Source organism: Anopheles merus, unplaced genomic scaffold (assembly GCF_017562075.2).
Source record: "Anopheles merus strain MAF unplaced genomic scaffold, AmerM5.1 LNR4000011, whole genome shotgun sequence".
Taxonomy (NCBI): domain Eukaryota; kingdom Metazoa; phylum Arthropoda; class Insecta; order Diptera; family Culicidae; genus Anopheles; species Anopheles merus.
Window position 1 is genome coordinate 347,704 of NW_024427591.1, and position 15,822 is coordinate 363,525.

Below are 15,822 nucleotides of genomic sequence, written 5' to 3' on the forward strand. Positions count from 1 at the left end.
TTTTTCATCACTTTATTGAAACATTTACATAACTTTACACGATTTCACAGATTTACATAACTTTATACACAATATTTAACTAAAATAAAATCGATCGCTCCATAAACGCAAATGTTGAAGTGGCCGAATATCTACGTAGATCCTTTTGTACACGTTGATTACTGTAAAAACGGTACGAAATGAAGCTGCGCGATGTACATAACATGCATTACGAATCATTCGCGCAGTTTTATTTGAAGCTGCACAACACTTGAACACTTTACAAAATCATAACACCTAGCATCCAGGACTTAGGCTGACACACGTGCGGCTGCTCGCTGCGGATCCTTGAGCTGTACTGACGATTTCGTGTGGTAGCAAGAACGTGAGCACACAGAGGAACTTTCGGTGCAGCAGTGCAAGCGAGACGCCGATATCAGCACAGCGCTGCGAGCAGATCAAACTGAGCGCACTGGCGGAAAGTAAACGTACACATTTACACATTTGTAACAGTGTTAGTGTCAAAAATGTGTACAAACCAAAACGCGCTCTAGCATCCTTGTATTTCACACCGTTTCTCCGCTTACTTTAGGTTTTTACACACACCATGATAAAATATCCCGCTCTTTATTTGTAGGGTTGTGCATCAAGGATTTGTCCCAGATATTTGACTTGGCGAATATTGAAATTACATTTTTCAATGCGTACAGTGAACCCTTAATCTCGTTAACGGTTTAGCACAAGATGTAACTTTGACTGATGCTCGTCTTCGTTTCGTCTGCCAACTTATATGTCGTCCAGGTACCCTGTGGTACTATTGAGCCCAGTGAACATCGTCTTCATCAACTTTTAAAATGCCCCTGCAGCTGATTTAATGCCGGGTGACAAACGTGTGAATTGAAACAGTCCCTTCCGGGTGTTGATGGTTAGGAATGGTTAGCTTGCTTCGTCTACGGGTACTTGTAGGTAGGTGTCAGACAAATCAATATGGATGAAAATGACGCAGTTAGCCATTTTTACGAAGATATTCTCTGGCAGTGGTAAAGGATAATTATTTAACTCCAGCACGTTGTTCAACCCCGTCGAGAAATCCGCAAAAATACGAACGGTGACGTTCGGTTTTCGTACCACGACGATGTGTGCCGCCCAGTCAGAAAAATCTACTTTTTGATGATGCCAAGACTTCCTTGACAGTGCAGCTCACCTTCAACAACAGTTTCCATCATGTACGCAACGGTTTTCTTTGAACGAAATAGTGGTGTGGGCGTGCCCTTCAACGTAAGTTGTACTGCTGACTTGTTGTACAACCCCATTTTGTCCTTGAATAAGTCTGGATAACGAGGCCGTAGTTCTGCTATGTTTGTCGTCTTCGGAATGCAGATCTGGTTGCAGAAAGCTGTGATTGGCTCGTTCCACAGTCCAAAACGGTCCATCATATCAATCCATAAACGTTAAGATTGACGTTCGAATCAGTTACAAAACACTTACGCTGTTTCGTGATGGTGATGCTGCGCTCCAGCTCCGCCGCTAATTGGAACGGGTCGCCCGACGCTGTGATAGCATTGCAATTGGCTAGTTTTACTGCTTCCTTGCCTGATGTGAGATGATGATGATGTCCGATCCGGTGTCAATTTGCAGTCATTGGGGGACGTTGTTCAGATGAACGGAGACGAACGTCCTTTCTTGAGTGACATGGTTGACTGTCACTATCTTCGAAGTCTGTCCTTGCAGTTGCTTCTGTTTATACTGCTTCTTCCACGGTGCCTTATGCGCTGGAGCACTGGTGGTTGCCTTTGATGTGAAACAGGCGCAGTATCCCTCGGAATATCCAATTTTACTACAATCTTTCCATTTTTGGTTTCTAATCGGACAATCTTTGTGGAAGTTCATTGCACCAAAAGACCAGCAAGGAGTACGAGGATGGTCCTGCTGTTTGTTTCCTCCGCTGGAATCGCGTGGTGGCTGTGATGAACCTTTGTTAGCAACGTACTACACTGACGATGGTCGCTCTACAAGCACAGTGTCCTGCTTGAGGTTTACGAGACTGTTGCACTGTTCGACGATTTTTGGAGCGTGATGTCCTGTGCTTCGTTCTGTTTGTTGATCAGCCTCATACGAATATCTACATCGCTGCTTCACTAAAGTCCACGTAGATCAAGAATTTAAACTATTCCTCTGTTAGCTCGGAAAGTTTAAAATCAACACACAATTTGTTCACCTTACAGTAATATGCCAGATAATCATTTACGTCATCTTTTATTTTATTTTTATTTTATTTTATTTTATTAGTTGCTCGACCACGTTGGGTTACAGCAATAGTGCTTACTGACTATAGTATACAATTATTCGCGAAGGAGTTTATGGTACGGAAAAGGAGCGAAGACGGGATCGGTAGACAGGATAGGATAGGTTGAAATCGAACAGATCTGAAGTACTATTAAAAGACGACATAGCTCTTACAAAAGGCTCATTGCGAGCAAAACGTGTACGACATATAGGTAACTGGAGACGAAAACGATAACGTAAGGTGCGACAAGGTGCATACAAATGTAAGCGCGATAGAAGGGAAGGAGTATCAATCGTATGGAGCAAAATGCCAGCAACGAAAGAAGCCTGAGCAACCGAGAGGTGGTGCTCCAACTTGGTAAGGCCTAATAGGGTGCATCTATCGTCATACGAAGGAAGCGGAATAGAGTGATGACCCAGCGACCTACGAAATACGATCCTTGTAAAACGTCTCTGGATCCTCTCAATCCTTTGGAGCAGAGATAGTTGGACAGGAGATCAGATGACACAGGCATATTCTAGTACGGAACGGACCCAACAACAAAAAGGACTTAAGACAAAAAGGATCACGAATTTCAGTGGACATGCGACAAATATAACCAAGACTTTTGTTGGGCTTGTTGATGACATAGTCCGTGTGCTCTTTGAAAGAGAGACTCGGGTCAAAGAAGACGCCAAGATCCATTAGACAAGGACACACGGGGAATAGGGGCATCACAGACACTTTAAGCATGAGTTATACTTGTAGAGGATCGGAAGAAAGAGAAGACAGAACATTTTTCAGGACACAGAACTAAACCGTTAGAAGCACACCATGTATAGAATTTACAGAGCCAGGATTGAAGGACTAGACAATTTTCTCTAGAAGATACAGGAAGAAAATTTTTAACGTCATCCGCATCTAGCAAGAAGCCGAAAGGAGGAAGGATCGAAGTACAGTCATTGAGGAAGAGAATGAACAGTAAGGGACTAAGGATACTACCTTGTGGGACACCCGAAGAACTAAGAAAACATTCAGAGAAAGAGCCACAGATTTTAACTACATATGAACGATTCTCAAGAACGGAGTTGAACCACGGCAATATAGAGCCACCGAAATCAAGTCTTCGAAGCTTAGCAACAAGTAATGATAGAGGTATACTGCCAAATGCTGCTTTGAAATCGATATAGACAGTGTCTACTTGCTTACCAGTAGACACGTTGTGATATAGAGAAGACAAAAAACACATTAGGTTGGAGGACACTGAGCGATGGGGCATAAAGCCGTGTTGTTCCGTAGAAATATATTTTTTTACACAAGGCATTATAGATAAATGGACAATTGACTCGAGGATTTTAGAACACGCACAAATAATAGAAATGCCTCTGTAGTTAGATGCTAGTGTGCGATCACCTTTCTCATAAATGGGAATAAGCCAAGCTAGTTTCCATTGACTAGGAAAAATCCCGGCACTAAGCGAGCGAGAAAAAAGACGAGTAAAAATAGGAGTGAGGGTATTGCCACATTTTTTCAAAACACAGGCAGGGATGCCATCGGGGCTTGGTGAAAACGAAGTTTTAAGTTTGGATAAAGCGGATTTTACTAGACTTTCGCTTACAACGACTGAATTACATGATATCACATCCGAGGGCGTGTATGACAAGCCTACGTCCAAAGGAACCTTAAAAGAACTGGGATCGACAAATACACTAGAGAAATGTTTGGCAAACAGGTTACATAGATCAGGATTGGACGTAGCAGAGGACAGATCAAGAAACAGGGTGGATGGAAGGCTAGCAGAGCCTCGCCGAGAGTTCGCAAAACGAAAGAATGACCCAGGATCAATAGTGAGGCGCATTTGAAGACGCCGGACGTAGCGACGATACAGATGGCGATTAAGAAGACGATAAGCCTTAGCCGCATATTTATATACACAAAGATTGTGTAAAGTATTATTTAAACGGTAGGCGCGTTGAGCGCGGTTTTTGTCGGATTTTATTAAACGTAAAGCTCTGTTCGACCACTTAGGATTAGGAGCGGGTTTAAGGAGAGGACAGCAGGAAGGGAAGGCGGAAGTGATTACATTAGTAAACGCAGTTACAGCTTGATTTATGTTACAGTCAACATCAATAAAGGACCAATCGGTATCAGCTAAAATACGATGAACCTTTTGGTAGTCCAGCTTCCTAAAATTGAACATACGAGCCGTAAGTATTCGTTGAGAGGATGCAGGGCGAGAGTGCGCAAGGAGCACACTTGTCTCAAGAGCAGGATGATGATTGTCTAGCGCGACGAGTGGAACAGGTGAAACTATGACGGGGGAGCAGCGCTCCAAGAAGGCAGCATTGGCTAATAGAAGGTCCAATTGTCTTCCGCGTATATTTTTTATGCCAGATAATTGCAGCAAACCGTTTACCGACATTCCATCAAGCAGAGAAACATTTTCACGAGATACGCCAGTAGGAATGAAGTGATTAACGCACGATGCCGACGGTGATGGTGAATTAAATTCACCAAGTAACACCATAAGATCATTTGGTTTAAGTTTGCCAGCAACGAAACTAACACTCTCATGCAAATCGTCAAGGACTTTTTCGGAAGAACGCAGATCGGGTGGGATGTAAACGGCGGCGATATAGATTGCAAGGTTTTGAAGCTTAACAATTGTTTAAACAGACTCCAGCGAGTCGAACGGCAGTGTTAAAGTTGACGTGTTCAGCACGGAAGAGCAGGCAATGAGTACACCAACACCACGACAGCGGTTACTGTTGAGAGAATTTCGGTCGCAACGATAGATGACATACGCATCCTCCGAGATAAGAGAGGACGGAATTGAGCCATCGAGCCATGTTTCAGTTAACACCAACACATCCATATCAACCTCAGATGGTGAGAGGCGTAACTCGTCTAGTTTCGTGCGCAATCCTCTTACGTTTTGATAGTAGATGTTAAGTCGATCGATCGAAGGGATGAGAGAGCGAGATGCGCCAAGAGTGCTCTCGCTGCAAGATATTAACGGCGGAAGAGAGTCGGACGGATTGTGTGTAATGGATCAGGGTTAGCTTCCATCAATTCGGGTAAAGTCGGTAGTTCATGAGAATCTTCAGCCGGATCAGCCGGTTTACGCTTGCTGAGAGTACTGCGTATAAGGCAAGCTCATAGGACCATGATCGGGCGAAATAGTGAAATCAGCGTTTCGCAGTTGTGTCGTGTGGTTGATAGAAGGTGGCGATGAAGGATGATCTGATTCACGAGTAATAGGCGCAGAAGGTGCATGGGATGCTGCAGTAGTGGGTCGCCAAACATTGACGGAGCGAGGATTAAGGTCGATGAACTCCTTAAAAGAGATCCCGCGAGGCCAGGTTGAAGCAGCCAAAGCAATAACCCGGTGCTAACCCAGTACACCAATTTTAAAAGATACGTAGGAGAGCGTAGAAATATTCCGGTCTCATCCCGGTATCATTTGAAGCCAATTGTACATGCGGCGAAACGTAGAAATGGTAGCGCCAAACAGGGATTTCACCTTTTGTATTGTTTGTTCTAATGTGAAGTGTAGCTAGTTTTGTTGATATGAAACTATTGTACCGCTCGTGATCTTGTGGGCTCAGTTTGTGCAAATATAACCTCACTTTTCCCGCGTTGTCAAGGTTGCAAGCATCCCGATCGAAAAGTTCGCTGTAACGGGAGTACCAGGCGTCGAGAGTTTATCCGTTTTCCTTGTAGTAAACAAACTTTGACATGTTACTTGATTATGAGTCAAGTGCAACCTCAACATTTGTGAATTTTTATATGGATTGATTCGTCAATTGAAGCTGTTGTGCCATAGAGGATATAATGCTCTGATGGTTGGCGAGAATTATTTGATGGTTCTCCTCCGCCTGCTGCAGAATTGTTTTCTTGAGCACCTTCCATTGTAGATTATAAAACACGGTTCAGGGAAAAATTTCACTGGTTTTGCAAACTTCTACGGGCTCGTCGCCACTGTTAAGTTTTCTTGTACAAAAGACACTAGAGAAACAGTAATATTACAGTAATATAACAGTAACAGTATATGGGTTTGTTCGAGTCGGATGTCGTGTTCGATTGGTGCTAGAGTGCCGGGTAAGACATTTTGTCATAAGCGCCCATAACTTTGTAGATGCCCTAACAAGGCCAACGGTTTTAAACATGAATATTCCTTCTGGATTGTATCAGCCTGCACGACATTTTCGTAATAAAATATAAGATTTTAAGGTTTCCTTAACCTTTGCCTTAACCTTTGAACAAAATGCCAATTCCTAACTGGCGTAAAACCTATCGTTATAAATTTATTACAACCGGTAGCTTTGACGCGGTCTTCTACCATCCCGTTTTGTTGTCTTATCCATTGATTTTGTTCACGTAGTCTTAAGCTCGTTGTCTAAAACATGAATTTTTATGTTGTGTTAACCAACCGCAAAAACGGATGCTTTTGAAGACTTCTCCTCATAGTTGTATCCAAATTTTTCCTTGATATTCATTTGTTTCTCGTCTATCACTTTTATTAATTAAGATATTACGTAGAAAAACTGACAAAATGTTCTCTATAAATTCATTCCTAATACTTTTGAATGATTTCGTTACTTTAAAATTCTGAAAAACAATAGTATCCTCTCCAAATTTATTTGATGTTTAAATTGGATAAGCCGGACCGTAGAGCGCTTGGCCTAGATTATGTAATACTAATATGTAATATTAATTTATGCATGGCGTTAAGAGATTGTAAAAGATATCGATTTGATTTTTTGCTGGGACATAGCTGTAGAGCGTTCTCAACAAAAATGAAAAAAAAAAAACATCCGATAAGTGGTCTGGGGAACTGTCCATGTTGCAGCAAAATCATATAATAGGTGAAAATATGAGGTGTCTTTTTTAAGGCCACCACTGTATGCTAAATTCCAAAGATTCAGTAAGAAATCGGTCTAAACGAACTTCTTTTGCCGATACAGGGCTTCGAATCATATCATGGACTACTTGATCCACTCGGTGTAATGTTTGAAATGGTAAAGGGATGTCTGCATCGTTGCGATGGTAGTTTGCAAGCATAAAGGGGAATACAGTGAACCCTCTCTTATTTGACACCTCTGCAATTTGAGAAACCTCTCTTATTTGAACATTTTTCACAGTCCCTTGATTTCCAGTACATTTTTGTCCCTCTAATTTGGAAAACCTTTGAAATCTGTATCCCTCTTATTTGAGTATGGTGTTGCCATGGTTATTGAAAGATGTATGCTCAAATTAGCGATTCTGTTCGCAGTTTCCTATAGCAACAGTTAAGGCTGCATACTAAATGTTCTGTCTCTTTCTTGTTTGTATGGACCTCTCATTCACTTTAAACCTCTGTAATTTGAAAACCCCTCTTATTCGACAGTCCCATCGCCTCTCAAATAAGAGAGGGTTCACTGTATTTTAAAAGCTCAAGAGAAGTGTGCAAAACAGCTATGGAGTTTTGTATCCAGCTATGGAGCCGCGGTTGTAGCGCTGTAAAAATATTTTTTTTTTTAAAGGACCACATGATGATTCATGAGTTTGGGGTCATTAAATACATGTTTTAGGATCGTTAGTAGAAAATAGTAGTTAATCCGTGATACAATTTATTCGGACTAACTATTCACTATGTAACGAGTATTGCAGACTAATAAAACACTCCTCCTTCACCACATTATTACACAAATGCATACAAAGAAATTAGACTTTTCATCATCAGCTCTATTTTGAATATTTGTGTGAATATTTGTTGCACTACAATAATCACACTAACAGTAACCTACTTTGGCACAGACCACTGTCTACAACGAGGAAGACAAATAACGCATCAATTATCCATACCAAAAGCACAAATAAGATGAGAGCTAAACAACACACACTTCACACTTCAACACACAACAGCATCTTGTTCAGCGAACATTTCCCATTGATTCAATCCAACTCTTCTCGGCTCGCGTTTGAGTCGGGTGTACGCCTCACACACCTTCGCTATTGTCCTGCCAATGATGTCGATGTAATCCGTGAAGCCAAGAAATTGGAGAGACCGGTAGAGGATCGTGCCACGGATGTCGTTGTCTAGCCCCGCGCCTCGAATGATACCTTTCATGTACCAAATCGGGTGTTAAAAATTTCGGGAAAAAATCTAAGGGTATTACCCGGTAAAAACCGTACTGTCCAGGATAGATTGGGTTTTTTTCAATTGCGCAACAGCTAATGGGATTTTTTACATATTGGATGTAATTGGTATCTATGACAAGGCTATGATGGAATGGTATCCAAAGGAAATTTGAAGTAAGAGTGCCAAGCATGGATGAACGAAGTTTAAGTGATTCCAGTATGACATGTTTTAAATGTAGAACATAGAAAACATTAAAGTTACAACTCCTCACATAAGGCGTTTTAGCACTGGTATTAATGATGGGTGGGTCAATTCACACCTACAGGGCCACATTTAACCCAAAGATTCACCAACGATTTCGGATCGGGTCGGGCAAAGGTAGGATCAGTCCGTCCCGTGGGTCCAGCCAGTCCGGGTTGACCCGAATTATAAGTAGGTGCGAGAAGTAGGTTCAATACCCTACCTGAACTCGATGAGAATGAGAACTTTGCTTGCAAACAAATGAAAAGCCAATACAGTTAGCAAAAACCCTACCAGTAAGCGCCCAAAATCTTAAATTAAAAAATCCCTGCTGTCAGACCACATGTCCCTGAAAAGTGACTATGTGTCCAAAAAGTGTGACGCAGTTTTGCGATACAAATCCTCAGATCCAGGTACAGGGGTTTTCAATTGAGTTTAGACTATACATACTATAAGCATACTACAGGGCGTTCGGGATAATTTTGACAGTCACCTTCGGAGAAAGAAAAAAAAATATTGCAAAATTAATCATCATGGAATTTTTTTTTGTTTTAGAAATAGTAGCTTACCATGTATTTTATTCATTTTAATTCAAAATATCCGCCCTCGGCTTCTATTACGGCCTCCACCCGTCTCCGGAACCGGGAACAAGCCCTGGCGACAGTTTGGCGGGGTAAGGCCATCAGCTCCGCCTTGGTGTTGCTGGAGGTTCTGTTGGTGTCCCGTTCCACCGCGTCCCACACGAAATAATCCATTGGATTAAGATCCGGGGAGCTGGGAGGCCACACATTCGGCGCGGTGAAGTCGTTGAAATTGGCCGCCAACCATTTTATCGTTTTGGAGGCTGTATGGCACGGAGCGGAATACTGCCTGAACACGTACGGTCTGCCGTTGGCCACTCTCGTGATCCAAGGCTTCACGACGGTGTCCAGCATGGAAATGTACGCTTCCGCGTTCAGCCTCAGCCCCTGTTCGAAAAAGTGGGGCCGCATCAAGTCCCCTTCCGATGACACGCAGGAAAACACCATCACCGTCTGGGGGAACTTGGTTTGCGGCACCCGTGGTACGTCCGCCGGGCAGTAAGCCAGCCACCGGTTGTTCTGGGTGTTAACCTTCTGGTCCTGGCAGAAGTTTTTCTCATCAGAGCACAGCACAGCGTGCCAGGCTCCACGGGTTGCTTTAGCAAGTTGAGCAGCTTCTTGGCGTTCCCCAACCGACGCTCGCGGCCCTTCTCTGTCAACAACTGACCTCTTCGGCGTTTGTAAGAGAAGTACCGGAGGTCGTCATTCAGGGTCATTTTTATCCTGGATAGTGCCACCTCCATCTCACGTGCCAACGGCCGAATTCCGATCCCCGAATTTTTCATCACGCGCGCCTGGAGGTCAGCCAAGAAAGTGTCGGTCCGCTCGCAATCCCACTGCTGAGAATGTGGTTTTCGTGCTGCCACCGCTTCGTCGTCGTCGCTGTTTTCTCCCAGCTCACTCCGGATCGCCTTGACCGTGTTCAGCGAACACTGCACGCACTGCATGACGTCGCGGTTGTCGCGTCCGGCGCGGATCATCATGATGCATGTGATACGCTTCCACAATGTACTCTTTTTTGGCATTTTTTTATCACGGGATTTTTTCACTGCTTGTTCCGTACACTTTTAGCTGTCGAATGACGTATTGCTTGTTTTCCTATGCCAACTCGATCACGAGTTATAAACAAAAATGTAACTGTTAAAATTATCCCGAATACCCTGTATAAGCATAATTGTTTTGAATATCCTCAATTGATTCTTGACTAGCATCCTCTATTTTTGATTACGTGCAATAGACTTTTGACTAGGAGCAATTGATTTCAGCAAGCCGGTTACTGGCGCGGACTGACTAGATCGGTTTTTTGAATACCGGTAGGAAATCTAAAGAAAATTAAGTAATTTTTCGATAAAAACAGCTTCTTGTCGTGTTATCTGAAACTTTCATCGCCAATTTCAATTATATTCTCTTTTTCCATTTCACTTTTGTTTTATTCTCTTTTCTTTTCCTTATACTGCTATTTCCTGTTTTTCGGGATGCTTGGTGTTTCTATGACCGCTCTCGTCAACATTCGTCCAAAAACTGATCGCTGTGTCGTTCTTTCCCTCCGTCGTCTCCAAAGCTCTTTCCGATTTCGTTCGTCTCTCGTGATCATCGCTCCAATTCGTTTCTCTCCCGCTCTCGTTTCTCTGCACTTTGTGCTTTCTTTCTCTGGCTCCGTCTCTCGTCCTAGGTTGCTTATCATTTGACTATTTGACTTGCCTATACATAAATCTTCTATATTTTTTATTACATCTTTTTCTATTCTCTACACTTCTCATTCTCATTCAGCCGGTCTCATTGTACAGTCGTCAACTCGTACGACTTAACAACATGCCCGTCATGGGTTCAAGCCCCAACTAGACCGTGCCGCCATACGTGGGACTGACTATCCTGCTATGGGGGGGGGGGGGGGGGGGTAATCCAAAAGTCACTGAAAGCCAACCCCACAAGTGGTACAGGCAGGCCTTGACCGACAACGGTTGTTGCGCCAAAAGAAGAAGAAGAAGACACTTCTCATTCACTTATAAAATTCATTGAAGTCCAAATTTATGGTAGAATGATAAATACTTTGTAAACAATTTAAAATTAGGTTACTTATACTTATCTCGGGTGCAATCAGATTTGGGGGTGCAATCTATTTGCTCTCGTTGATTGAAGATGTTGAAAACTTTGTGAAATATTAAGTCGTCCTTTTGAATGTTTTGATCGTTTACAAACCAAGATTTGATCGTACAACATCTTCAATGAAAAAATAGGAATTGAATCATTATCTCGTTAGCAATAAAACAACATTTATTAAATATGTAGGCAAAGAAACCTTGTATTAGCCAAAACTGCATATAAGAATATGGAAAAGTTTATTTTATGTAAAATTATTTTTACATGCAATGGAAATATTTCAATTATAAGTGTTAAAAAGCATTAAAAATTCAATTCAATCGAAAAGACCCAATATTTATCCAAGTAAAAACGAAAAAGGTAAAACCTGGTAAAAAAACCCAAAAAATAATTACCGAGTAAAAAGCCCCACGGTAGCAACCCCCCAGCAGTACCCCACGGTACAACACTGCTTCCAGGGCGATGTTGAAGAGCAGACAGGAGAGTCCGTCACCTTGCCTCAGGCCCCTGTGAGATTCGAACGATTCCGACGTCAAGTTCGATACTCTTACGGAAGAACCGGAAAAGTGCCAAAGACCTAGCCGTTCAATTTCTCTTATGCTGCGTGGTCAACCGCACACTTTAATTAACTGAGTGTGCGGCATAGGATTCGTGATTCGACTTCGGAAATTTGAGATATGCGATTTATTCTCGATTCCCATTTTTATCTTGGGGACAGCCTTTATTTATTGTATTTATTTCAATTAAATTTTCTATTCGTCTTTTAGATAATACGGGAATGTGAAAATATTTAAGTTTAGTACAGTTAACTTTCTTTAATCTGAGAACTCTCCAATTCGAAAAACCGCTCTTAATTCGCATTTTCATTGGTTCTAAAATAAGAGAGGATTGACTGTAAAATATTATGAATTGCTCTCCTTAAATATGTCCAAGAAATAGTTAATTATACAATATATATGCGGAATAACACTGGTTTTATTATGTTGAACTGCAAGTTCCTTGTTCAATGTAAGTTTAACCCTTTGATAGTCCCACGAATCAAAGAAAATTTACAAGCCCATAATGAAATAATGGCAAAAATATAAAAAAAAAAATTTGACCCATTCTGCAAACCGTTGCATGTAACATGAATTTGCAATAAATTGAATACAAAAAAAAATGATCAGCGAAGAAACGATTCTGGGAAATCTAAACGTACGTTAGTATTAAGGAAAGCAAATGTTTAGTTGCGATTTAACAATGTTCGATGTTGTTGATTATTTCCAGACTAATTTCAGCTTTCGAGAATTATGGGCGTTTACAGGCCCCGGGTTCTTGATGTCTATTGCTTATCTGGATCCGGGAAACATCGAGTCAGATTTACAGAGTGGAATTGTGGCGAAATTCAGTTTGCTATGGGTGCTACTTGGAGCTACACTGCTTGGCTTAGCAATGCAACGATTAGCAGTAAAGTGAGTAGACCAGCCTATGCCATACACAGTATGACCTCACTGGCTCCGTTACGATTGCGAGCCAACTAGTGGATTCGCATTCGATAGTTGGGTTGTTTGACATGCCGAGAATGTGATGAATAAATTGAAAACGAAACAAAAAAAAAAAAGGTTCATAAGGCCGCTGGCAGACACACCAAACAGTCATCGTACCGAAAAAGTTTGATAATCGAAATTGTTATTAGAATTAAACAAAATGTGAGTTTTGTTGTCCTTAATTATGTTGAAAATAACAGGAATACTTAAGTTTTATTTGTGTCAAAATGCTGTTTTGTACTGCAGAAGTATACTAACAGCAATTTCAATAGAATTTCGCTCAAGGACGGGTGGACCAAAATCGATCGACTGAAAATACGAGCGTTATAATGCGTTATTTTTAATTTTTCCTTTTTTTCGTTACGATGGTTTTTCGGTGTGTCTGGCAGCGGTCTAAACCTTTGTGAACTAAACTGAAATTCATCGCAACGACTATGCTTCATAACTCCATGACAACCATGCCGATGTTTTTTATTCTGTCAAAGCTACCTCATTGGTGAGATGACTTCAAAGTGGATTAAAAATATCGATATTTTTAAATCCACCTTGGATGATATCAATATTAATGTGCCATCTTGAAAACAACTCAACTGAAAAGTCAGGGAGGTTATACTGCATATATTATTCCTTTTTTTTATTCAGTAGGAACGAGGAGGTCCGAGGAAGGTCATATTGCTTAATATATTAATCCTTTAAAAGCTAAAATATTTTGTTTTTTAGAATTGGTGTTGTAACGGGATTGGACCTAGCTGAGATGTGCTGTAAGCAATACAAAACAGTCCCACGTTTGATACTTTGGCTGATGGTAGAAGTTGCTATTATTGGATCTGATATGCAAGAAGTTATTGGAACTGCAATCGCAATCTACCTTCTCTCGTCTAAACGGTAATAATTTTAATACGATTATGACGCATAGTTTTGCTTATATATATATATATATATATATATATATATATATATATATATATATATATATATATATATATATTATATATATATATATATATATATATATATATATATATATATATATATATATATATATATATATATATATATATATATATATATAATACATATCATATATATATTATATTGTTGAGGACTCGACATCATTCCAATTTTAATACTGGAGCTCAGTATTATTATTATTTTTATTATATTATATTATTATTATATTATTATATTATTCGTATGATTATTATTATTATTATTATTATTGTTATTATTATTATTATTATTATTTATAAGTTAATCTTCAACGGGTTATATGACCTAATTAGGATGGATTACAAAAAAAAACATAGCAAAATTAAGATTATAATCACAGTTCACTGTGGCCACGGCAGAAGCCGGAGACGTTCCTTGAAACACTGAGTTAAGATGTTGAAGACGAAGCAATCCGAAACAGTGTTGAATACAGCCGGCATGCGGAACATTGGATCTGACCAGCAAGCACTGGAGCGAGGCTGAACGGTCTGTAGAGTCACTCTAGACCTAATTGATCGGGACGGTGCGTAGATATCGATGCGATGCAGCAATGGCGGCGAGTCGATAGAGCGATTTGTTCATTGTGCGACATGTGAAGGGTTTAAAACTGAAAGATAACGTTTCTTATTCATGAAGTTGTTATTGTCGAATGGTAATGGTGTTAAGTTTGTACCATGGTCGTCGACCTGAGTTCAATCCTCTTGTTATTGTTTTCATTGATGATTCAAAGTTTTATTTTAATTTTAAAACATCCAGGTCCAGTAACTTCAGACCTCATTACTCATTGTAAGAAATGCTTGTGTTATAATTAATATTTTCTTTTGATTATTTAATTTATTTCTTTTCATTAATTTAATATCAGTACCCCTGCATACAACAAAACCCGCTGCGCAAATTCGAGCAGTTTCCTGCGCAGGAAATGGGGCAAAATCTAGGCTGGCTAGCGCAGCTTTTGGCCCGTTCCCTGTGCGGGACTTCAGCGATTCCTGCGCAGGCCTGCGCAGGTTTGGCGCCTTCTGTTGGGGAAATGGACGAACTATGTTAGGCGGCGGAGCAAAAAGAAAACGGTCAAAAAATTCAAAAATATTGGCGCCCATTTTTTTGTTCGCTTCTTCTCCCTCCCTCACCCTGCCTTACCTTACTTGCGCTTCTGCCCGTGCCTTTCGCCGCAAGTTGATTGGGTGTTGTGGTGTATGTGTTGATTAATATATGTCCATTGCGGTTGTGTTTTGTAATTGGTGGGTGTTAACATTTATTAATTTGTGTGTGACCTACAGACGATGCGGGAGAAGCTGGTTTGGGATTTAACGTGTTATCGGTGTATTGATGGTTTATTTTATTTCGTGCCGCTGCTGATGAGACTATTCGATGCCCGTGCCAATCGAGGGTGAAGAAGCCTATTACAAATAAGAGAAGGATAACGTCCAATACTAATCTATTTTTTTTTTATTTGAACATGTTTGATGCTTCAATTTTTTTCTAAGCATCATGTAGCTCAGTATATAGTGGCAATATTTTTTTTTAATGAGCCGAAATCTGTCTCGGGTTTTTGGGTCTCGACACACATGCACACACACACACATAGCCGTAATCAATCATGGTAGGTGGGGGGTGTGTGCTTGCGTGCGCGCTTTCGTGGGTGCGTGCTCGCATGCACGTGCGTGCGTGCGTGTGTGTGTGTGTGTGTGTGTGTGTGTGTGTGTGTGTGTGTGTGTGTGTGTGTGTGTGTGTGTGTGTGTGTGTGTGTGTGTGTGTGTGTGTGTGTGTGTGTGTGTGTGTGTGTGTGTGTGTGTGTGTGTGTGTGTGTGTGTGTGTGTGTGTGTGTGTGTGTGTGTGTGTGTGTGGTGTGTGTGTGTGTGTGTGTGTGTGTGTGTGTGTGTGTGTGTGTGTGTGTGTGTGTGTGTGTGTGTGTGTGTGTGTGTGTGTGTGTGTGTGTGTGTGTGTGTGTGTGTGTGTGTGTGTGTGTGTGTGTGTGTGTGTATGTGTGTGTGTGTGACCGTTCACTCTATCATGCCG

The 15,822-nt window shown here is 41.1% G+C and overlaps 1 protein-coding gene across 4 annotated transcripts in view; it reads left to right on the forward strand.

The window, feature by feature from the left end:
- Positions 1–15,822, forward strand: part of LOC121600920 (protein Malvolio-like) — an 82,465-nt gene that overhangs the window by 12,979 nt on the left and 53,664 nt on the right. For all 4 annotated transcript variants that reach the window (XR_006005917.1, XM_041929689.1, XM_041929690.1 and 1 more), the window contains exons 2-3: positions 12,557–12,741; positions 13,537–13,701. Coding sequence is in view for 3 of the 4 variants with exons in the window: in XM_041929689.1 (XP_041785623.1) it covers positions 12,557–12,741; positions 13,537–13,701 (350 nt within the window). In the remaining variant the exon portion in view is untranslated. The remainder of the gene's footprint in view (positions 1–12,556; positions 12,742–13,536; positions 13,702–15,822) is intronic.